The sequence below is a fragment of the Nannobrachium achirus genome, assembly GCF_963921795.1.
Source record: "Nannobrachium achirus genome assembly, chromosome: 13".
Taxonomy (NCBI): domain Eukaryota; kingdom Metazoa; phylum Chordata; class Actinopteri; order Myctophiformes; family Myctophidae; genus Nannobrachium; species Nannobrachium achirus.
Window position 1 is genome coordinate 734,650 of NC_137833.1, and position 23,312 is coordinate 757,961.

Consider the following 23,312-nt stretch of genomic DNA (forward strand, 5'->3'; position numbering starts at 1 on the left):
GGGAGCTAAAATAAAATGATTTAAACCTTTTTTTGGATAAAATACAAACGTTGTAATATTACAACCGTGGGCCTTAGAGGGTTAAAGACTATTCTACTTTTCTTTTTTTCTTTTTTTTATGGGGGGACCCCCTGGGGACCCCCGGGAGAGAGAGAACCAGTCTGGACTACAAACATGGCCACTCTATATAGAACCAGTCTGGACTCTGGACCTGGACCTCTGGACCTCTGGACAAACATGGCCGCTCCATAAAGACCTCTGGACCCATGAACCACTTCAGTCTGACAGACGTATAGACTCCAAAAATAGCAGATTTACAAGCTCATGTGAAAACGGTAGATTTAACAAGCTCGTGAGCTTGCAGATCGTTTAGTTTTTGGTGGGGAAAATAAAATAGGAAAACATTTTTCTTTCTTTTGTTTTGTTTTTTTGGTGGGTTGAAAAGAAAACAGACTCTGAAAGGCTGTTGTCCAGAGACGATGGAATGGACCGTCCTGTCTGTCTGTCTGTCTGTCTGTCTGTCTGTCTGTCTGTCTGTCTGTGTGTCTGTCTGTCTGTCTGTCTGTCTGTCTGTCTGTCTGTCTGTCTGTCTCAGAAGCATTGAAGCAGCATTTCTATGACAACATCTTCCTACCAGGACATTAACGACTTGTGATTTTATGCAAGTCGACTCGACTCAGTAAAAAAGTTGAGTTGAAGTCGACTTTATCGTTTGATGATATCGTCACATCAAACACGACCCCCCAGTTATTTTGGGGGGTCCCCAGATGATTGACTTAATGTGAAACATTGTTTCTCACTCAACTGTAAACAAACCAACATAAAGTTTAAGTGTATATAGCACATTTAACAATTTAAGGACTTTTTAATACCTCTAAAATGACAAATTAAACATTGTCCAAATTGTCAAATATTAGAGGCAGAAATTGTGAAAATAGCCGATCTACATGCTCACAATGCCTCGCATCGCGAGGTGTTGTGAGCATATGTAGATCTGTTATTTTCACAATAGAAAGCATTATTATTTTATTTTTTTCAACTTCAACTTTCGACTTTCTCTGGTGGGAGTCGACTTGTGTAATGAAGACTTGTGTAATGAAGTCGACTGAGTCGATGCCCTTCAAACCATGGCTGTAATTGCTGTTATTCTGAAGATATCAAACCCACGACCTTTCAACCTGCAACCTGGAGCTTACTGTAATGAAAGAAACAAGGTTTAATTCAACAACCTGGAGCTTACTGTAATGAAAGGAACAAGGTTTAATTCAACAACCTGGAGCTTACTGTAATGAAAGAAACAAGGTTTAATTCAACAACCTGGAAAAAAAAGTCTAATCAGTCTTTTATGAACACCCTGAACAGTTTTTAATTTGCTTGATTCAATATTTAGATATTTGATGTAAATGTTACCAGGCCCTCCAGGCCCAGGGCCTCTCCCCACACACACACCCGTTGTATCTTCAAACTCTCTTTTTTTTCTATACAATACAATATTATCAAAAATAAACAAAAAAAGTTATAAAAAAAAAAAACACACACACACACACACACACACACACACACACACACACACACACACACACACACACACACACACACACACACACACACAAGGAGGGTAGTATGAGTCGCCAGAAAAAAAATAATGATTTTTCTTTTTTTTAAAGAATCCATCATGGTTAAAATGGAGTTTGAAGTTACAATGGGTGTGTATGGGGAGAGGCCCTGGGCCTGGAGGGCCTGGTAACATTTACATCAAATATCTAAATATTGAATCAAGCAAATTAAAATCTGTTCAGGGTGTTCATAAAAGACTGATAAGATGATAAAATGCCCTAAAGTTAGTTTGAAAGTGAAATATCCCTTTAAGACTAAAGCAGAGGTCTTCAACATTTTCAGGCCAGGGACCCCTTAGCTGAGAGAGAGATGAAGCAGGGACCCCCACTACATATCGTATAAAATTGTGTTGCCGATTAAAAATGTTCATAGACTTGTTTGACAGCCTGTCATCATGTTGTGTGTTTTCAGACATTGAACCACTTGAACCGTCAAATACTTTAGTCTGCTCTTTTCCCTCTACAAACCTCTTTACCAAATGTAGCGGGGACGAAGGTTCATTGTTCCGAAGGTCCATTAGTCCGAATTTAGTTAGGGTTACTGAGGTTAAGGTTAGGGTTAGAGTTGGGGATAGTTTTCTTAACAGATTCTTAAATTTTTTCTTCAATTTTCAACTTAATTGCTCTGTATGGTTGATTCTTCTTGTTTGCTTTTGTCGCTCGGCTGTACACAACAGTGCTTTTCTTTTTTTCCTTACTGTCCTGTAACCTTAAACTGCTGTGCCTTCTGGGTACCTTAATTTCCCCCTTGGGATAATAAAGGTATCTATCTATCTATCTATCTATCTATCTATCTATCTAAATTCGGACTAATGAACCTTCGGAACAATTGCTATTTTTGGCTAAAGTTCTCCTCGGAATAGACCCTATTCATGGCCCGCCCACGCCCCGCCCACTCAGCAAATTTCTCAGCAACTTCCTGGTGCTGACGTCAGCTTTGAAGGGTAAAATAACACAGAAATTGCTGGACTTAAAGCCAACAAATCCTTATTTCGAACGGTAAAGTAAATTATAACGCTTTGTGCCTTTTACTATCTTGTGTTCTTGATCATGCTAGCCGTATTTTATACTTTACTATTCGGAAATTGCATTAAATTTGCGATTTCTGTGTTAACTCTATGGGCTTTTTTTAGCAGGGTTTACCCTTCAAAACGTGACCAGCACCAGGAAGTTGCGTAACGTGAATTCGGTCAATTGGGATGCAAAGATTCAAGTTGTTAATTTAAAATAATTATCCTATCACAAGGATTTGCCAGCCCCCATGTAGTACCTCTAAGGACCCCCTAGGGGTCCCGGACCCCCTGTTGAAGACCCCTGTGGTAGAATAATAATAATAAGTACAGTTCTTTCCTCTCCTGTTGCAACAACACAACAATATGACAACAAAATACTGCTATAGGAAATACTTCTGTAATGTAAAGAAAAAAAGGAAAAGAAAATCTTTAATGTGTTTTTATTTGTACAGCCTCTGCTTGGTGCCTTATGAGTTTACCCAGAAAATGTTCACCGTCTGTCCATGTATCAATTTTTAAGTAAAATAAACTTATTTTAGTACACAACGTCATGGTGTGTTTGTGTTTGTCTTATTTTAGTACACAACGTCATGGTGTGTTTGTGTTTGTCTTATTTTAGTACACAACGCCATGGTGTGTTTGTGTTTGTCTTTTAGTACACAACGCCATGGTGTGTTTGTGTTTGTCTTTTAGTACACAACGTCATGGTGTGTTTGTGTTTGTCTTATTTTAGTACACAACGTCATGGTGTGTTTGTGTTTGTCTTATTTTAGTACACAACGTCATGGTGTGTTTGTCTTATTTTAGTACACAACGTCATGGTGTGTTTGTGTTTGTCTTATTTTAGTACACAACGTCATGGTGTGTTTGTGTTTGTTTCTTTTGTTAGATACTGATTAGAATAGTCTGTATGATAAAGAATTGTATTTTTATCAGTGGAGAACTTAAAGCACCATAAATGGTTCATTCATTCATTCATACATTTGGAGGTGAAGCAGCGAACAGTGACGACTCATTGGCCAAGGGCCTTCCACACCCGGGATCGAACTGGACACCCTCCGTGTAATGACGGTATCTCTACCCCTGAGGCAGCGTTGCCAGCCTGCATCAGCCTGGGTGACAGCAGACTGGCACTTTGGCATGGGATCAACTTTGACAAAATGAAATAAATCACAGACCTGTTTGGTTGTAGAACGGGTACACATTATTGTGTATCATTATTTTATGCTTTAACTATTGAAAAATAGCAGATATACAAGCTCACAGCGCGCTGCGAACTTGTAGATCTGCTATTTTTTAAAACTTGTGAAAATTAGAATTTTGACCCAATTCTATAAGTGTCTTTTGAAACCTAAGGTTTTATTGAGAAAAACCTATGTTTCTATGTCAGCAATCTGGCCAGCCATCGTCAAAGAAAAGGTCCTTTTCAACTTAACTGGAGCTCAGTTAGTCTGTTCTTGAGAGACTACTGTGTCAGTGGTTCTCAAACCTTTTCATGTGAAGGACCCCCAAAATGATATGTATTTGGCCACGGACCCCCATCTCAAAATATTTAGTCCCAGGGACCACCCAGAAGCAAAATCAAAATTTGAGTTACAAACGTTCGCTTTGAAAATACATATATTCAAAGATTTGCACACATTTTCACAACTTTTTCGAAAATAGCTATTTTTCACTGGTTAAAGCATTCAATAATTCTAGGCCTAAATGGGTTAGGGTAAGTTAGTTAGGGTTAGTTAGGGTTAAATGGGTTAAGGTTAGTTAGTTAGGGTTAGTTAGGGTTAAATGGGTTAAGGTGGACAAAATGTGGCCATGTTTTCCCATATATGGAGATGACTGACATCTTACATCATCATTCCCAGATGTGGGTTTAATATTTATGACATCAGGGATCTCCATATATGGGCATAAAAGGGACAAGGACAGAATTCATTGCAAGCATGCCACTTGTGTTGTGGCAACCGCACTGGTTAACATGAGACTGACACAATCTGTCCATATATGGGATTTCCCAATTGATGACCATTTCCACACAGTATAATGGATATAAAAGGGATTTGATTAATTTATGGTTGCCCTTAACAGGGAATCATCTGGGAATGCCCATATATGACCTTTTTATTCATTTTTGAAGCGGTGAAAACTTCAAATAACAATTCAGAATAGAGGTTTTATCTGTCCTGTACATGTAGAATATTATCAACAAAAGGAGTGGATATCAATAGAAACCCAACAAAAGATTCAAGTAAGAAAAGAGAAGAAAGCAGCAGTGATAAATAAATAAAACTAAGATTCACTGCTTCACTTCGAACCGAGGTTTGATTTATATATATATATATATATATATATATATATATATATATATATATATATATATATATATATATATATATATATATATATAGCCTATATATGTATATATATATATACAGAGAGAGAGAGAGAGAGAGAGAGAGAGAGAGAGAGAGAGAGAGAGAGAGAGATATGGATAGATGGATTCCATCCATGCAATTCAATTCAAATGGGTGAGAAACTATAGGTTTTTAATGTTTACATTGCCAGGCAACGCAAGTGTCCATCCATCCATCCATCATCCAGTGGCAGTGACACCTCTCCTCCACCAGGGGGGGAACAGCATGCCTGGGCATCCTTCACTGCCAGTGTTGCCACGTCGGCTTATTATAAGCACATCTGGTTATTAAGTTTGCTTATTTTTTCAGTGAAGTTGCTTTTTGTAAATATTAGTTAGTAGTTGCAATTTGTGGTCTTGTTTCTAAAGTGTAGTTGTTTATTTGGACTTCCATATATTCCTCATTTTAATCAAAGGTTTTTGGAAAATAGCAGATCTACAAGCTCACAACGTGTCGCATCGCGACACGTTGTGAGCTTTGTAGATCACACTTTAATAGACGCTTATCAATTCAATGTTCAATTCAAAGGAGCTTCATTGTCATGAGAAAACGTTGCCATCGCCAAAGCAAGTTCACAATAATATAATAGAAACAGTTGAAAAGGGGGAACATGATCACAGTAGCCTACTGTATCCCAGTACAGTACATTATTGGAGCCAGGAGGCAGCCTACACCAGTGGTTCTCAACCTGTGGGTTGGGACCCCCAGCTAGGGTCCCCAAATTATTTTGGGGGGTCCCCAGATGATTAACTTAATTTGTTTTCTCACTCAACAGTAAACAAACCAACATAAAGTTTAAGTGGGTACTATCTACACATTTCTAAAGTGACCATTTAAGGACTTTTTAATACCTCTAAAATGACGTTAAACATTGGCCAAATATGAATAAATTGTGAAAATAGCAGATCTACATGCTCACAACGCCTCGTGTTGGGAGGCGTTGTGAGCATGTAGATCTGCTATTTTCACAACAGAACCGTGTTATAGAAAATGTAATGGCTCGTCAGGGTGGGGGGTCCCTGTTAAAATATAATTATTTGGGGGGTCGCGGCCTGAAAAGGTTGAGAACCCCTGGTCTTCACTACAGCATGGTGTAAACAGTCAGAGCTACGTCACATTGTGTCATTATAGAGCCAATCAGGGTACATAAGCTTTTATTTAAAGGTCCTACACCATGCATTTAAAAATAATTTATATAACACTGTTTGTGTCCCAAAAACGTTTTTGAAAAGGTTTGAGGTTAAATTACCACTCCTGAATACAGAGCCCCTGTTATTTCTGCCTGGCTTTCAGAGCATTTTCAGCTGCAGTACCACCTTGTCCTGAGTGGGAGGACTGCGCTATTGAGCCAGTTTTGTCCCCACACTCCTCCCCACCTCCTGCTCAGCAGGCCTGCCCACCCCTCCCCAACCCTCTCCCAGCTCCTCCTGCCTCCTTCTCAGGCCTGCCCACCCCTCCCCAACCCTCTCCCAGCTCCTCCTGCCTCCTTCTCAGGCCTTGTGACATCACAAATCTGACATTTCACAATCAGGACCGTTCTGAGACATGCTAACATAGATCTGCCCATAAACTGAGAAAGACACAATGGTCAGAAATAGGACTTTGTGAGGATAGAAGTTGCTTGTGGGACACCAAGAAAATACATACAAATTGGAAAAATGAAAATTCATGGTGTAGTCCCTTTAAACCCTCAAAATGATTTATTTATGCTTTATCTTGGTCTTGTTTTCTCAGACCCGGTCCCTTATTTCTCTCACGAAATGTGGCAACTCTGTTTTACTGCTGCGCATGCGTCGAACCACTTTGACCCGGAAGTGGAAGCGTGGTGTAGTTCTTTCTTCCATCAGCAGGAACAACAGAACGGAGCGGCGGATCAAAGAGACCAACACACTGACAAACAAACATCAAACAGACCGACATGTCCGTAGAAGCGGCCGTTAGGAGCGACCTAACGGTCAAAAAGACCGTTATTAGCGACCTAACGGTCACAAAGATCAAAGCTTCCGTCAGGAGGTCCGTTAGCGACCATATGACGTCACTGGGAGAGGAGATAGTGTGTGTTCTGGAGAAACAACACAACGTGGGTGTGTGTTGCGTTACACAACAACAACACAACTCTGATGTTGTTTGTTGCGTCCGGCTGGTCAGACTGTTGTTGTTAGAGCGCCTCCGTGCGGCGGCGGAGTGGATGTGCAGCCTGATGGAGACACAAGAACTACACACCGCAGGTATGTGTCTGTTACATGCACACTACACACTACACACCCCAGGTATGTGTCTGTTACATGCACACTACACACTAGCAGTAAAATGTCTGTGATCTTACATTTAACTCTTTGTGTAACATTCCAAATACACAGCCATAGATCACTCTGTGCACGTGCCGTGACATCATCATCATCAATACTGGAGGTTATGCGGGAACGCCTCCTGAGTGGCAAAAATCTACTTTCTGTCCTTGACGCAACAGTAGTTTTCCCGGTGAACATGAGCGCAACGGTGGGGGCCGATGGGCAAGGAGGGTCGCTAGCCCTGAATACATGACCGTCCTGGTGCCACCTCAACCTGAGGAGCAGTGGGGAATCGAGCCCTTAACGGTTTGAGCTAGGAACGTCAGATTTCAAAAATAAAGTGCTTACCCAAGCCAACTTTGACAACGATTTGACGCTGTGCAACGTTCATTACACGCCGCTCCCGGATTGTTGAATAAAAAGCATTTTTATCCGAAATTATTTTGCCTAACATTGTATTTCCGGCTCGAGGCGCAGGTTAGATCCGGTTCATTTCCTCGCTTACCCCAAATGATGATCTAACCGGATCTAACCTGCGCCTCGAGCCGGAAAATACAATGTTAAGCAAAATAATTTCTGACCCTAACCCTAGTCTCGCGTGGCCAGACTATTGCCTCCGCGATTTGGTCAAATGCTCCCGGCATACAGTCTGGTAAAGGGAAATAGAAACGATGAGTGCGAGATAAAGCGGATGTGAAGCCTCCTTGTCACTTCCGTTTCCATCTCACATCGCACACATTTATCATTATATAAATAAAAATCATATAAGCATGTTTAGCTTGCTGCTTAGCAGAAATGACATTTTAAAATATATATTTTTTGAACGGTAATGCCCGTTTCCATTACTCGCCGTTAGGGAGCTGCTGTTCCAGACTCTATATAGCATTCAGAGATTGTGGAATAGTTGTCTGGCTACGCGAGACTACCCTAACCCTAACCCTTTTTGAAATCTGACGTTCCTAGCTCAAACCGTTGAGGGTCGGATTCCCCACTGCTCCTCAGGTGGAGGCAGCACCAGGACGGTCATGTATTCAGGGCTGGGAGGGTCGCAAGCTTATGAGAAACAACTAAAATAAGACCTTAAAAAAGTTCAAACCTGGCGAAAACAGTTTGCGTACATTAGCACAAGTGAGTGCATCTCTCCATTCCGACATCTCTCCTTTCCTACAGACACTAACCCTATCTCTTACCCTAACCCTAAACCTAACCTCTATGGACGTGTTGCCACTCCGACAATAAGAAGTCACTGTCGGAGTGGCGATATGTCAGGATGGAGAGAGCCCCCCGGCACGAGTTGAGGATAAAGGAAATCATTAAATGGAAAACATTAAATTAACTTCTGAAAAGGCTTCTAAGCCTACACTAGCCTACTGTTTGAACTAGTGGAACTGTGATCTTGTCACACGTGAATAATTGTGGTTGTAAACAATAACACAGACAATATAAATCCTTATAGTCAAGTAGTGGGAAGAAGAGGTTATCATCATGGCCCCAAATTACTTTTAAATATCTTGCATTTGGCGATGAGTCTCTTACGAAATCGGTAAGAGTGCCTCTCATTTCATAAAGCTATAACCTCTCCATTATCGGCAATAGTCAATGGTGTGTGTTCCCCACACTCCCGCGCCCCCACCGTTGCGCTCAGGTTCACCATGAAAACTGCAGTCGCGTCCTTGACAGCCCATACACAGTCCTATCTGATTGCATTAGTACAGTACAGTTATGTGTCTGTTACATGTACACTACACAACTATTACACACTAGGGTGTAACACCGGGATCCCGGGACCCTAACCCTAACCTTAACCCTAACCCTAACCCTAACCTTAACCTTAACCTTAACCTTAACCCTAACCCTAACACTAACCTTAACCCTAACCCTAACCCTAACCCTAACCTTAACCCTAACCCTAACACTAACCTTAACCCTAACCCTAACCCACACAATATATTTTAACCGGCATTAAAACATCTGACAGCACTTTTTGACAGTGTATGAATTGTATTGGCGAAGGCCTACCTTTCAACATTATTTGTTTGAACAGAGAAGTGCTATTCTGTTGCTCACTGCAACACGAAGGTCATCTTCACCTCTGCTTAGTCGTGATCTCTATTTAGTGTTTATACATGTGGGCGCAGAAAACGTCCTTTCACAGAGATATGTGGAAGGAAAATGAATCAGAACATCCATTGCTGCTATTGACAGTCCCGTGTATCGCGCAGCCACAGAGAGACTCAAACCCTCCAGTGTGGATGATGATGATGTGAATTTGATCTGTGATGTCCGATCGGATGAAAGGTCCAGCGAGTCCTGAAGTTCTGATGACAAGCGAACCCCGCAGACGCGCTGAAAGGATCACGTATCCAATCATATCCTTCTAGTGGGCACTTTTTTTGTGTTGAATCTAGGGTTGCAATACCTACCTTTGGCAGCCAATGCATCCAGTTTTTTGCTATCTGATTGTATTAAACAACGTCGAACTCACCAACATTGCAGCTCCATGGAAAGCTTGAATTATTCTATTTCTATCTGCAAAGGGTTTGTTTCATAAAAAACAACCATAGACATGTTATCAGCTACTTTCTGTCAAGAAATGTGTTGTGTTATTCAAAACGAGCGCTTCCAAACTCCAACACTTAGAAAAAGAATCACCTGCACAGAATGTTATTGACAGAAAGCAGAGCATAACATGTTTATTTATTTTCATAATATGATATGATCACATGCATCTACAACCAACAAGCTCACAACACTGTGGAGTGCAATGTTTTGTGAGCTTGTATATCGATTACTTAATCGAAATGTATCACATTAATGGAGTTTTATCAGTTAAAGTCCCAGCCCTATATATTACCTGAAGTCTAAATCAATTGACAGTGATTGACAGTGATACACATACACTAGGAAGACACCTCAGGGCGACAAGCCACCCCTAAAGGGCGAGGTCTTGGCCGTCTGGCCAGTGATGTATAATGCATATCAGACCAGTTACCCATATATGGAGACCCCTGGTACCCACATATGGAGATCCATGTACTGTATATGGAGATATGCTGTGAGAGCCCAAACATGCTACCTCAGTTATTCGTTATGTGAAAGTCCTATGATGTCTATGACATCTGACATCATACATACAATCCCTTTTAAGCCCATACATGGAGATCCCTGTCTGAACCAGCCACGCCACTGTGATGTCACCTGTTTATGCCCATATATGGAGATCCCTGCTCTGAGTATCTGACATCACTGTGACATCACCGGTGATGTCACAGTGATGTGTCAGGGGAACCACAGTGCTCTGAGTATCTGACATCACTGTGATGTCACAGTGATGTGTCAGGGGAACCACAGTGCTCTGAGTATCTGACATCACTGTGATGTCACCGGTGATGTCACAGTGATGTGTCAGGGGTACCACAGTGCTCTGAGTATCTGACGAGCTGTGACGGTTCTGATAGTAAACTGTGACCTGCGGTCGAATTAAAACCAACGCTCCACTGTGTTTCTCTAGACGAATGGCTTTCTAATTATGTTTTCTTTATTTTCATTGACCTTTATTTAACCCATTCAGAACGGGTACACATTATTGTGTATTATTATTTTATGCTTTAACTATTGAAAAATAGCAGATATACATCGGTGCCGCGATGCGAGCTTGTAGATCTGTTATTTTTTTTAAATCGTGAAAATTAGAATTTTGACGCGATTCTAAAAAAAAACTAGAAAAGAAAATTTCTAAGAAATTTTAAGTGTGCCTGCAGCTTGCTAAGTGTGTGCAACCTTGTGTAGCGGTTGGTGTTAGCATTAGCGTTCGATTTTTTTTGGTGTTAGCATTAGCAGGGGTCCGCTCACTATCCCGACTATCCGCTGTTCCGACATGGTCGGCAGGTTAGTTAAGCATTTTTTGCATTAGCTTTAACATTATCGTCTGTACGACAAATGGTTCATGACATATAGGGTCACTTCCTGTTTGGTGAGGGGCACTTCCTGTTTTGCAAAATAGGCCCCAATTAAAGCTGATATAAGCATTTTTTGGGCCAGATCTGGTCAAAATTTTACTGTCACTTTTTTTTTATTTTTTTTATTTTTTTAGACAAGTTTCAATGGGTTGGTTATGCATACTAAATATTTAGTCTCTATATTACCTGCAGGGGTCGCAGTTAGCCTCTAAACAACTAGCCAATCCTGTGACAATAATACAGGGGCAGCCTCTCTCACCACAGCCCTTCGCAAAAGCCACCAACGAAGAAGAAAGAACGATGCACTGCGCATGCTCAGGGCCTCTGTTATGAAAGAAAACCAACAACTCGCTACTCCACTCCGCTCCTCTGACCTCTACCGAAAGCAGAATATCTGGTTCTGAGGTAAGCTATCCATCATCAGACTTTTAGAAAATGATGTGTCATAATGAACGTTTTTACTGCTTTATAGCAAGTTACTGGAAGACATTATACTGGGCTGTATTCAGTTTGCTGGCTAAGATTAGCTACCTAACGTGTTGCACTGTGTGTGTGTGTGTGTGTGTGTGTGTGTGTGTGTGTGTGAGAGACGTGTGTGTGCGCAGTGTGTGTGTGTGTGCGTGTGTGTGTGTGTGTGTGTGTGTGTGTGTGTACACGTTGCAACAGCATGTTTCCGAGTGAATCTTTATGTAAAAAAAACATATTAGCTGAAGCTAATGTTACTATGTTAGCGATAATGTTAGCTATAGCCCTTTAGTAGTTATCATACATCAGTTAGTAGCGATGATGCATCAAACTAGTCCAGTTCAGATATATTGGTAGGCTATATGCCAATTTTAGTCTAAATATCTGCACGCCAGGCAGAGCCTACCATAGTTATCACAGTGTTTACAAGTATGTTTTACTCAAGCTACAACAAGTAAAGTCAATACATTTAAATTATATTTGCTTTGGTGAATTGTGCATGAATGGGCTGTTCATGTACAATTATGTTGTAATTATATATACTATATTATTTCTATGTAACAAAACAACTACTAAAATTGCTGGGCTCTTTCAATCTGCTTTCCCAATTTTGGGAATAACTGTGAGCTTGTAGACCGGCTCTTTGCTACATGACACCATCAAATTATAAAGTGTAACTCAAGCTTATGTGATTTGTAAATGCTACTGTACCAAGTAGGCTATTGGTTGTACAGTATAATAATTAACAAAGTATGGGAAAGAGAGATGTTTGCCCATTGCACACATAATATTTATATTTTGATGAACATAAGTTACTTTGTGGGAAATTAATTGTCTCTATGTGAATATGATTGTCTTTGTCTATTATCAGGCACAGATTGACCGAATGTCACACTCTTCAGTGAGAGCCCAGCCTGCTCTTCGACCTGCCAGATTCCCCCAATGTCCTCCGCCAGGCCCCTGGGCACCCAGTTGATGCAGAGAAATGCCAACATTGTTGAAGAAGTGCTGCAAGCAACAATCTGAGGGTCATCATGTAGGCTTCATAGTACAGAAGTTGTAGGGTTAGGGAATTAAAAGAATATATAGGAATTAAAAATATATACCTGTATATAGTAGAGGCTATTATAGACATAATGTTCCCCCCAGAATAGGGATGCTGGGGTTCAACTGGTTAAACATCAAGTATATATTTTCAGTCAGTCATAATGGAAATGGTTACTCTCAAGTTTTCTTCATGACATGCTGTATTTTAGGAGGTAAATATTTACATATTCATGTACCATTGTGTGACAAACGTAAGTCAAAAGATAAACTGGTCACCATGGTCACACAAAAACCTGCAATTAAATAAATGTGCTGTTCATTCCACAGACAATTCTACTTGTATTTGTTTTGTTAGACACAAGTGCATAAATGTCTAGACATAATAGAAATGTCATCTTCTGTCACACTGCATAACTATTTTTGAATTTATTTTACTTCAGTGGGCAATCCAAAAAATGCAGCCCCACTGAGGTCAAAGTAGGCCTATAGACAGTCACATACTGTATATCTACACTTTGTTTCCTGTAATGTTGAAATGTTACTTCTTTGGGAAGTCTTTGACAACATTTCATATTTTTAACAGCAGCAGTCTATCCCGTAACTGACACAAGAGGATGGACAATTAGCAAGTGCAATATGATGTCACAGAATCAAAACATCAGGACTACCATTATATTCTGCCAAAGAATAACTAAAGAGTTCTATGGTGGATTTATTTTTTTATTACACCACTGCAGTGTAAAACATTTTGTCCTTCAGACATTTAAATAAAACAGGTTTTCAACAGTGGGTTCTCAGTAGAAGATTGTTGGTCCCTGGTTTAAAAATCTGTGTTGATTGATTAAACACTGTGTAAACAGAAATATAACATACCATTACACTTCAGCTAAATGGATAACAAAACATGTCCTGGTGACTTGCTTCATTGTGGTCCCATGTAATTCATCAACATTGCATAAAACTAGAAAGGTGCAATTCTGGGAAATTCCAAGTGTGGTTTCACTGATGCAGGTTGCGAGGAATCCACTGGAAAATGAATTCAGTCTTACCATTACATACAGATTGTGTTGTCATGTGAAGCACAACAGTGACAATGTGTGAAGCATGACCAAACGCTTCACTTTTAACACAAATACAATATCGACACATTATAAAACACTGTAGAGCGCAGAGGCACTAAAGTGAAAAAGGCACAAAATCCTTTGGAGATCCAAGTTTTCGAAGAGGTGTGTATTCTGTGTAAGGGCACTTTGGTGGCAGTGCAGTAATGACAGTTATTGGAAGTCAGTTCAGAAGACTGCCGGAGACCTGGGGTCTTCCACTGGTTGGATCTGCGGGGTACTTTGCTGTCTCCATGGTCCTGTCGGCTCCCAGCTAAGTCCATGCCATGGCCTGGTAAAGTAAAATCATAATTAGAATTAAAATGAAATCTGCTTGTTCACAGCATAAGGTTTACACCTGGACAATGAATTTGACCCACCGACTAGTCATTTTTCAGGCATCAGAGGTTAGCTGAAGTAACACACAAAATAATAAAACAATGTTTCCTTCTGAATCACCATGGATAGTTATTTACTAAATAGATTCCCTCATAGTGCAGGATGAGTGATTCATGCTTTTCGGTTTAGTCCTGGTGGCCACTTTATATGGAGGTGTACTATTCAAATGCATCTCCTCTATTATAAATTGTACCAAGACCTCAGCTGACGTGACTCAAACAGCTGCTGTGTGGATGGGGGTGGAACACAAGTTATGGGACAGCATAGGAACCTACCTAACAGCAGAGCCACATAATCTTCACCGTCCTCCTCTTCAGATGATGACGCAGACTCTACAAGCCCTCGCTCCAGCACACACCTAGACTTCTTCCTCCTCCTCCTCCCAGTCAATGCTATGAAAGGAAATATTCAGAAAGTATTATTCAGACAAAATACTCTGAATGAACAATTTGACATGTATTTCAATGGGAAAATAACAGCGATAGTAATTGATGTCATGTAGCTATTATTTGTGGGCCATTTCCTCGGGTAGTTTCCCAAACAGTGGGTCGAGACACATTTGTGGGTCACAGACCAATTTGTATGGGTCACAACTCGAGTAATAATCCCATTTTCTTTTCCTACTAAAAATAAAATATTAATTTAAAAAAATTGACAACCTTTTTAGATGTAATTTTTGTAACAATTGTATAGATTTTCAACAAACACCGACTAGTTAGCAAGCATATTACACAAGTGGTTCTAAAACCTTTTCATGTCAAGGACCACTAAATTGACACTTATTAGCCCGCGGACCCCCAGATATGCCAGGGACCCCCATAAGAGACTACAACTACTAGGCTACTGCCAAGTCAGACAGATGCACCCTGAAAATAAGTATGTTAGCACAGTGTGAACCACAAGACTAAAGTTAGGATTCTAATGTATTTTACAACAGTGGTTCTCAAACCTTTTCATGTCAAGGACCCCCAAATTGACATAAGCTCGCGGACCCCCAGATATACCAGGGACCCCCATTATAAGAGACTACTAGCTGCAGAGTCAGACACCAGAAAGCTAACGTCATTGTACCATACTGCTAGGTAATGTAAACAAACGAGGACTGTTTATATCACCTTATATAAAACTTTTTAAAGAAAGAGTGGTCGCGCAGCTTGTATAGCCAGTAGCCACGATGCAATAGCCCTTTTATTTATTTTTATCAACAGTAAGAGGTCTTCTTCAACGTTTGTTTTGTTAGGTCGTGGAAACAAGTTGGCCATCCTCCTTCATTGTAACGTTTAGTGGACTAACTTATACACAAACAAAATACTGAAATAGACCATAAGAAATGATTACCTGTACAGAAGACACAGCAAGTTCTGCGTTGGTTCAGAGAGAGTCCCCTCCATCCCCTCCATCGTTTGTTTCCTTTTTTTTCCCCTTCTTTTTGTTTGCACACTTTGCAGTGTATGCAGTAGTAGGAAAGGGTAGAATAGGAAGTTTTTTCTCCCAGTCTGTCATTTCTTTCGAACTAAAAACTAGTTTAGAGAGCTAGAGAAGCATGTTTTGTTGGTTTTGTATCAAGCAAGCTGCCGTTGGAGACGACATATGCGCACATTGTGCAGTAGGCCTATGCTCTTCTTCTGTTGTCTTTCACACGGTGGTTTCAAGCGTCGGCCTGTGGGGCTAAAATGATTGACAACCGACGTAGCCAATCGAAAGAGGCTACCGACGTAGCCAATCGAGAGAGGCAGTTTGTACCGCGGCGCGGTGATTTTGAACCAATAATAGCCCAGCAGCTCTCTGCTTTGGAGGCAGACTGCGGCCCCTACAGGCAATCTAGAGACTCGATTTTTTTTGTCTCTGTCAAACCTAATTGCTAACCATCTGAATCTAAAAAAAAAAAAAAAAAAAAGTGACAGTAAAATTCTGACAAGCTGGCCCAAAAAATGCTTATATCAGCTTTAAGGTTAAGGACTCTTAATCAAGTCATTTGACGCCACCCACGCGTCTGTACGACAAACGGTTCATGAGATATAGGGTCACTTCCTGTTTGGTGAGGGGCACTTCCTGTTTGGCAAAATAGGCCCCAATTAAGGTTAAGGACTCTTAATCAAGTCATTTGACGTCTCCCACAAGTCTGTACGACAAACGGTTCATGAGATATAGGGTCACTTCCTGTTTGGTGAGGGGCACTTCCTGTTTTGCGAAATAGGCCCCAATTAAGGTTAAGGACTCCTAATCAAGTCATTTGACGCCTCCCACAAGTCTGTACGACAAACGGTTCATGAGATATAGGGTCACTTCCTGTTTGGTGAGAGGCACTTCCTGTTTGGCGAAATAGGCCCTAATTAAGGTTAAGTACTCTTAATCAAGTCATTTGACGCCACCTAGAAGTCTGTACAAAAAAACGGTTCACAAGATAAAGGGTCACTTCCTGTTTGGTGAGGGGCACTTCCTGTTTGGCGAAATAGGCCCCAATTAAGGTTAAGGACTCCTAATCAAGTCATTTGACGCCTCCCACAAGTCTGTACGACAAACGGTTCATGAGATATAGGGTCACTTCCTGTTTGGTGAGGGGCACTTCCTGTTTGGCGAAATAGGCCCCAATTAAGGTTAAGGACTCCTAATCAAGTCATTTGACGCCACCCAGAAGTCTGTACAACAAACGGTTCACAAGATAAAGGGTCACTTCCTGTTTGGTGAGGGGCACTTCCTGTTTGGCGAAATAAGCCCCAATTAAGGTTAAGGACTCTTAATCAAGTAATTTGACGCCTCCCACAAGTCTGTACGACAAACAGTTCATGAGATATAGGGTCACTTCCTGTTTGGTGAGGGGCACTTGCTGTTACAGAGGGGGCGGGGCTTAATCAATTACAGCTCATCCCTATTGGCCGGAAAAAGACCAAAGTTGTGTGTGCATTTTAAAGTTTAAATTAAATCATGTTGCTAGGCAAAAGTATGGCAGAGTTATGTGGCGCCAACGTTTCTTTTTTTTTTTTACTTTTAAATTTTTATCCCACAATTTTGTAACCCATTTTTTCACCCAGTGCCAAATGCCTATGTAATCCTGGGCTCTGCTCTCCCTCTGCTAACCTGGGGAGGCAACGGACTGACCTCATGCTTCCTTCTATGCATGAGGAGTCCAAGTTGCTTCTTTTTTCACCTGACAGTGGAGATTTCCCTGGTTTGGACGTAGCGCGTGGAAGGAACACGTTATTCCAACCAGTTCCTTTCCCCTCCATCAAGCGCCCGGGCTGGCAGGGAGGCAGGGAGGCATTATTGAGACCAGGATTACGTGCATGTTTTTGTGAGGGTATCAACCCTAGGAGACACGGGGAGAACATGCAAACTCCACACAGAAAGGCCCTATCGCCAACCCCACCTAGGGTGTGGGCGCTGATGACGCGGAGGAGGAACACGCCGCCAGCGCCCACAGCGTCCCCCGGCGGGAATCGAACCCAGGACCTTCTAGCTGTGAGGCGAAGCGCTAACCACTGCGCCACCGTGCCTCCGGCGCCAACGTTTCTGTTTTTTTTTCGGAGTCCCCCATTCTAAGTCAATGGGGTTTTTGCAAATAGTTTTTTACGAATTACGTTGCCATGGTAACGCGGATCGGAAAGAAAAGTAATAGCACACCATTCCCGGCCGAGCCGCACATTTTGATGTATGTATTGCGGGGGTGGCGTAAATCGTGCGGCAGTTATTACGTGCAGAAATTTCCCCCATTCTAAGTCAATGGGGTTTTTTGGCGTCGTTTTTTGCGAATTACGTCGCAATGGTACCGCGGATCGGAAAGAAAAGTAATAGCACCCCATTCCCGGCCGAGCCGCACGTTTTGATGTATATATTGCGGCGGTGGTGTAAATTGTGCGGCACTTATTACGTGCCGAAATTTGCAAGAACATGACTGACTGACTGACTGACTTAAGTATGGCGGATTACAATAAGTGTTTTGCCATTGCGTTGCATGGCAGGCACACTTAACTATGTTTCTATGTCAGCAATCTGGCCAGCCATCGTCAAAGAAAAGGTCCTTTTCACTTTACTGGAGCTCAGTTAGTCTGTTCTTGAGAGACTACTATGTCAGTGGTTCTCAAACCTTTTCATGTGAAGGACCCCCAAAATGATATTTATTTGGCCACGGACCCCATCTCAAAATATTTAGTTCCAGGGACCCCCCAGAAGCAAAATATTAGTTACAAAAGTTCGCTTTGAAAATACATATATTCAAAGATTTGCACACATTTTCACGACTTTTAAAAAATAGCAGATCTACAAGCTTGCAGCGCGGCACTCGGTGCCGCGCTGTGAGCTTGTAGATCTGCTATTTTTCAATAGTTAAAACATTCAATAATTCTAGGCCTGTGGAATAGTTAGTGTGGTGCTGATTCCACCTGCTCTTCCTGCTTCCTGTCTTTTGTCCAGGTGTTTCCTGTGAGGGGAGGAGCTCCAGTCCTCCAATCATCGAACAGGAACAGGAAGGGGAGGGGCCTGCTGTTCCACTACACAGGACGTCCAGGGCTGACACTGTCTCAGGTAAAGATTACTTTTAACTCATTCTGTGCGAAAACCGAATAATCTCTTTTTTCCATTCCAATACAAATGTTTTAATCTATTTCGCTTACCCTGAGCTGCTAGTAGCGACGTGGGTGGTCCTGGCTCCTCCACCGCTTCCCAACGAGCCATTCTACTTGTGCCGATGATTTATTCCATTGAAAATGGTTTAGAAAAAAGTTTAGAGCCCCCCCAAAAAAACGCTGTTTCAGCAAGACTGTGGGACCACCCACCGAGTTTGAAACCAGTATCAATTTGGGAAGTGGAGACATGGCTGTTTAAAGCCCAGCCAATAGGAAGGCAGAGGGGGCGGGGCTTAATTCCTGTTGGCCATGTAAGTACACACAGCGAGTTTTGAGACGGTACCATAATGCAAACTGGAGATTAGGGTTGTTCGATATGGCCAAAAAATAAAATCTCGATTATTTTCTCTGAAATCTCGATTTTCGATTTCGATTTCGATTTTTTGTTAAAAGAATAATACATTGTTTCAACTATTTTGTTTTCATTTAAAAAATGCAAGGAAATGATTTTTTTTTTTCATTATTGTTTCATTTTTTTATTTTTTTTATATAGCCAAATAGCAAAATGCAATAAAACAATAAGGGTATTAATAATAATAACTTTAGTTGCGCAACAATCACATACAGAAGTTAACTTAGCGTCCTTAGTGTTTCATTATCAATAGTGAGTGACAAAACAGCCAAAACAAGCCAGCTCTTGGAGGCTGGTGAAACGGGTGAAAAAATAGCTAAGGCCGCCCCTGCACTGCTCATGCACGGAGGCGAAGCACTTCGCTTCCCGACACAAAATTAACACAGTGACAGGGACACTAGGAGTAGACTACAGTGGATGGGTAACACAGAATTAATAAGCTTCTTTCAAAATACAACAACAAGTAGAAGTGTACCAGCTCAGCAGCTTTTTGTTCTGTTTGCTGCCTGCATGTACCACTCATGCACGGAGATGTTGATTGATTGTAAACGGAGGCGAAGCGCTTCGCTTCCCGACGCAAAATTAACACAGTGACAGGGACAGTAGGACTACAGTAGGTGGGTAACACAGAATTGATAAGCTTCTTTCAAACTACAACAAGAAGTAAGTTTACCAGCTCAGCAGCGTTTTGTTCTGTTTGCTGCCTGAACCATCGCGAGTGAGCGCAGTGCGGTGGTGAACTCTGCTCAGTCTGACGTGCGCTAAACGCGCATCAAAGAAATGACACAACAGAGAGAAAGTAGTATTAATTTGGTGTCGGACCTTGTCGTCCTGCTTTAGGAGGACGGGGCTGTGTACTTTTTGCGCGTGCAAGGCTCCAATGAGTAAGAATTTCCCTAATTAAAGTGAAAATCGATTTTACGATTTCCCTTTTTTTTAAATCGTCCAAAGGAAAAAACCCGCGTTTCGATTAAAAATCGATTAATCGAAAAACCCTACTGGAGATAGAGCTGTTAAAAGCTCAGCCAATAGGAAGATAGGGGCGGGGCTTAAGAGGGGAAAGGGCTTAAGTAATATGTCCCTATTGGCCGTTTAAGTCCAGACACCAAGTTTCAAGCCGGTACCATGCTGTGAACTGGAGTAATGGCTGTTTAAAGCCCAGCCAATAGGAATACAGAGGGGGCGGGGCTTAATCAATTACAGCTCATCCCTATTGGCCGGAAAAAGTCCAAAGGCGTGTGAGTGTTTTAAAGTTTAAATGACGTTGCTAGGCCCCCATTCAAAGTCAATGGGGGTTTTTGCGTGTATTTTTTTACGAATTATGTTGCCATGGTAACGCGGATCGGAAAGAAAAGTAATAGCACACCATTCCCGGCCGAGCCGCACATTTTGATGTATATATTGCGGGGGTGGCGTAAATCGTGCGGCAGTTATTACGTGCTGAAATTTCCCCCATTCAAAGTCAATGGGGTTTTGGGGCGTTGTTTTTTGCGAATTACGTCGCCATGGTAACGTGGATCGGAAAGAAAAGTAATAGCACACCATTCCCGGCCGAGCCACACGTTTTGATGTATATATTGTGGCGGTGGCGTAAATTGTGCGGCAGTTATTACGTGCCGAAATTTGCGGGAAGATTATTAGGGCCCGAGCACAGCACACAGTGTGTGAGGACCCTATTGTAATCGTAAAGATTATACTTCTTATTATTATTCCCCCGAATAAATCCAGTTTTTGAGCCGCAAAACGTACTCCAAAAGTTGCGCAACTTTGCACACACATCACAAGTGGCGAAAATTTTCGTATTTAAAAAAAATCAAAAGGGGGCGTGGCCTAATGGCTCAATAGCGCCCCCTACAAAACTTCGTGCCTCAAGCCCCACCATACGGTTTCACCTCCTACATGTATGAAAATCGGTACACACCTGTATCATGTCAGGACTCACAAAAAAGTCTCTTGGCGCCATGTCCGAAACCAAATAGGAAGTCAGCCATTTTGACTAATTAGTGGCGTTTTGGCCCAATTTTGGCCGTTTTCACAGGTCTCACTTTAACGAACTCCTCCTAGGGGGTTAATCGGATCAACTTCAAGTTCGCTCGGCATACTCAAGACACCTTAACGATGAAAAGTTGTGCGAATCGTGAGTTTTCGTAAAACGGCGTGCCCGTGGCGAAGGGTCAAACTTCCTTCACCAAACAGGAAGTGCCCCCTCTTCTGATTGGTCCTTACTTGATTGTTCCTTTTTTTGGCTGTTACTCATCAACCGTTTATCGTACAGAGTTGTGGGTGGTATCATATGACTTGATTAAGAGTCCTTAACCTTAATTGACGCTTCCTTCGCCAAACAGGAAGTGCCCTTCACCAAACAGGAAGTGCCTCTATAACTCATGAACCGTTTGTCGTACAGACTCGCGGCTGGTGTCATAATTTTTTTTTTCTCAAAACATTTTTTTTTCTCAAAAAAAATTTTTTCTCAAATTTTTTTTTCTCAAAATTTTTTTTCTCAAATTTTTTTTCTCAATTTTTATTTCTCAACTTTTTTTTTCTCAAATTTCTTTTTTCTCAAAACATTTTTTTCTAATTTTTTTTCTCAAAAATGTTTTTTTCTCAAAACATTTTTTTTCTCAAAATTTTTTTTTCTCAAAACTTTTTTTTTCTCAAAAAACTTTTTTTCTCAAATTTTTTTTTTCTCAAAAACTTTTTTTTCTCAAAAAACTTTTTTTTTCTCACAAAACTATTTTTTCTCAAAAAACTATTGTTAAAGTGCGACCCGTGATAACGGCCAAAAATGCGCCAAAACGCCACTAATTAGTCGAAATGGCTGACTTCCTGTTTGGTTTCTGATTGGCTGCTGGCCTTGTGACGTGGGTAGAGCTGCGAGGGCCCGGTCATCGCTGCTTGCAGCTTTAATTATTATTATTATTATTATATAAGTATGGCGGATTACAATAAGTGTTTTGCCATTGCATTGCATGGCAGGCACACTTAATAATCGGAGGCATCAACGGAAGCCCCGGTCGAATTTTCCATCCAAGCACAAGGCCGCGATTCTGTTTACACGGCCCGTAATGGGAAAAAAAGGCCACGCCACGCCGCCCACTCCAATAGAAAAACACACTTTACAGCGGATTTTCTCCGCATTGTGTTCCGAGGCCAGCAGAAAAGTTTTTTTGGCGGCTGAATAACTTTAGATCGGTCTTCTAAAAAATGACATAGCCGATTGCTAACTGAAAGCTAACTTCCTCCGGCTCGACCCGGATGTGATAGTGAATGCCTACGGGAGAATGGCTGGCACTCTAGCGGCACCTAGCGGCGCCCGGCAGTCATTGTGTTAATTAGTAATCAGTAATATAAAGATTAACTAAAACTAAAACTATGGCAAGAAAATGTTCATCCAATACTTTTTTTCCACTGTCAAAAATGAAATAAAAACTAATCTATGAGGATTAAGACCGAATATATTGTCTGTATATTGCTGTTTTCACAATTTAATACATTTTATAGATGATAAATACAAAACGAACGGTTTTGGACATACAAGGTTTCCACCCGACAGGGCTTGACTGACACTCAGGTCTCAGAGGCTCTTGCCCGTTGGGCAGTGGCGTCAGTTCAGCAAAAGCTATGGTATGGCAAAGATGGGAGTCCTCAATGCACACGCCCATAGAAATCTGGTTTTGTTCGTTTTTTCCCCGGGTTTCTACGCTTTCTTGGGCTGGATATGGCTGCCTGGAACGGTTGTTCAAGTGCAGCTAAACTTGGCATGTTAGTAATAGTAATAGTAATGGATTGCTCCTGTGCAGCTGACCTGCAGAACCTGGGAATATACCATTTGTCAAGATGGGGAGAATATAATTATAATACCTTGTTAAAGTGACCATTTTGTTAAACTTTGCACTTGTACAGTAGTTAATTTACTGTAATTTAACAACATAATAACCAGTACAGATAGACAAAGAGCCATTCCATGGATTTGATTGTCCCCCCTAGACGCAGGGTATGGCAGCTGCATACCCCTGCCATACCCAATTGATGCCCCT

At 41.4% G+C, this 23,312-nt stretch overlaps 2 protein-coding genes across 2 annotated transcripts in view; both read left to right on the forward strand.

Moving 5' to 3' along the window:
• The window catches only part of LOC308297059 (bone morphogenetic protein receptor type-1A-like), a 37,191-nt gene extending 35,840 nt beyond the window's left edge, over positions 1-1,351 (forward strand). Inside the window, 1 exon segment of the mRNA XM_080740445.1 lies at positions 1-1,351. This exon segment is cut by the window's left edge and continues 3,404 nt beyond it. The gene's annotated coding sequence lies outside the window, so the exon portion shown is untranslated.
• A 5,607-nt stretch (positions 1,352-6,958) lies between these two features.
• The window catches only part of LOC308296728 (uncharacterized protein), a gene marked incomplete at both ends in the record, with an annotated part of 92,111 nt that continues 75,757 nt past the window's right edge, over positions 6,959-23,312 (forward strand). The window contains 2 exons of the mRNA XM_080740055.1: positions 6,959-7,268; positions 18,712-18,822. Of these exons, the coding sequence (XP_080596181.1) occupies positions 6,959-7,268; positions 18,712-18,822 (421 nt within the window). The remainder of the gene's footprint in view (positions 7,269-18,711; positions 18,823-23,312) is intronic.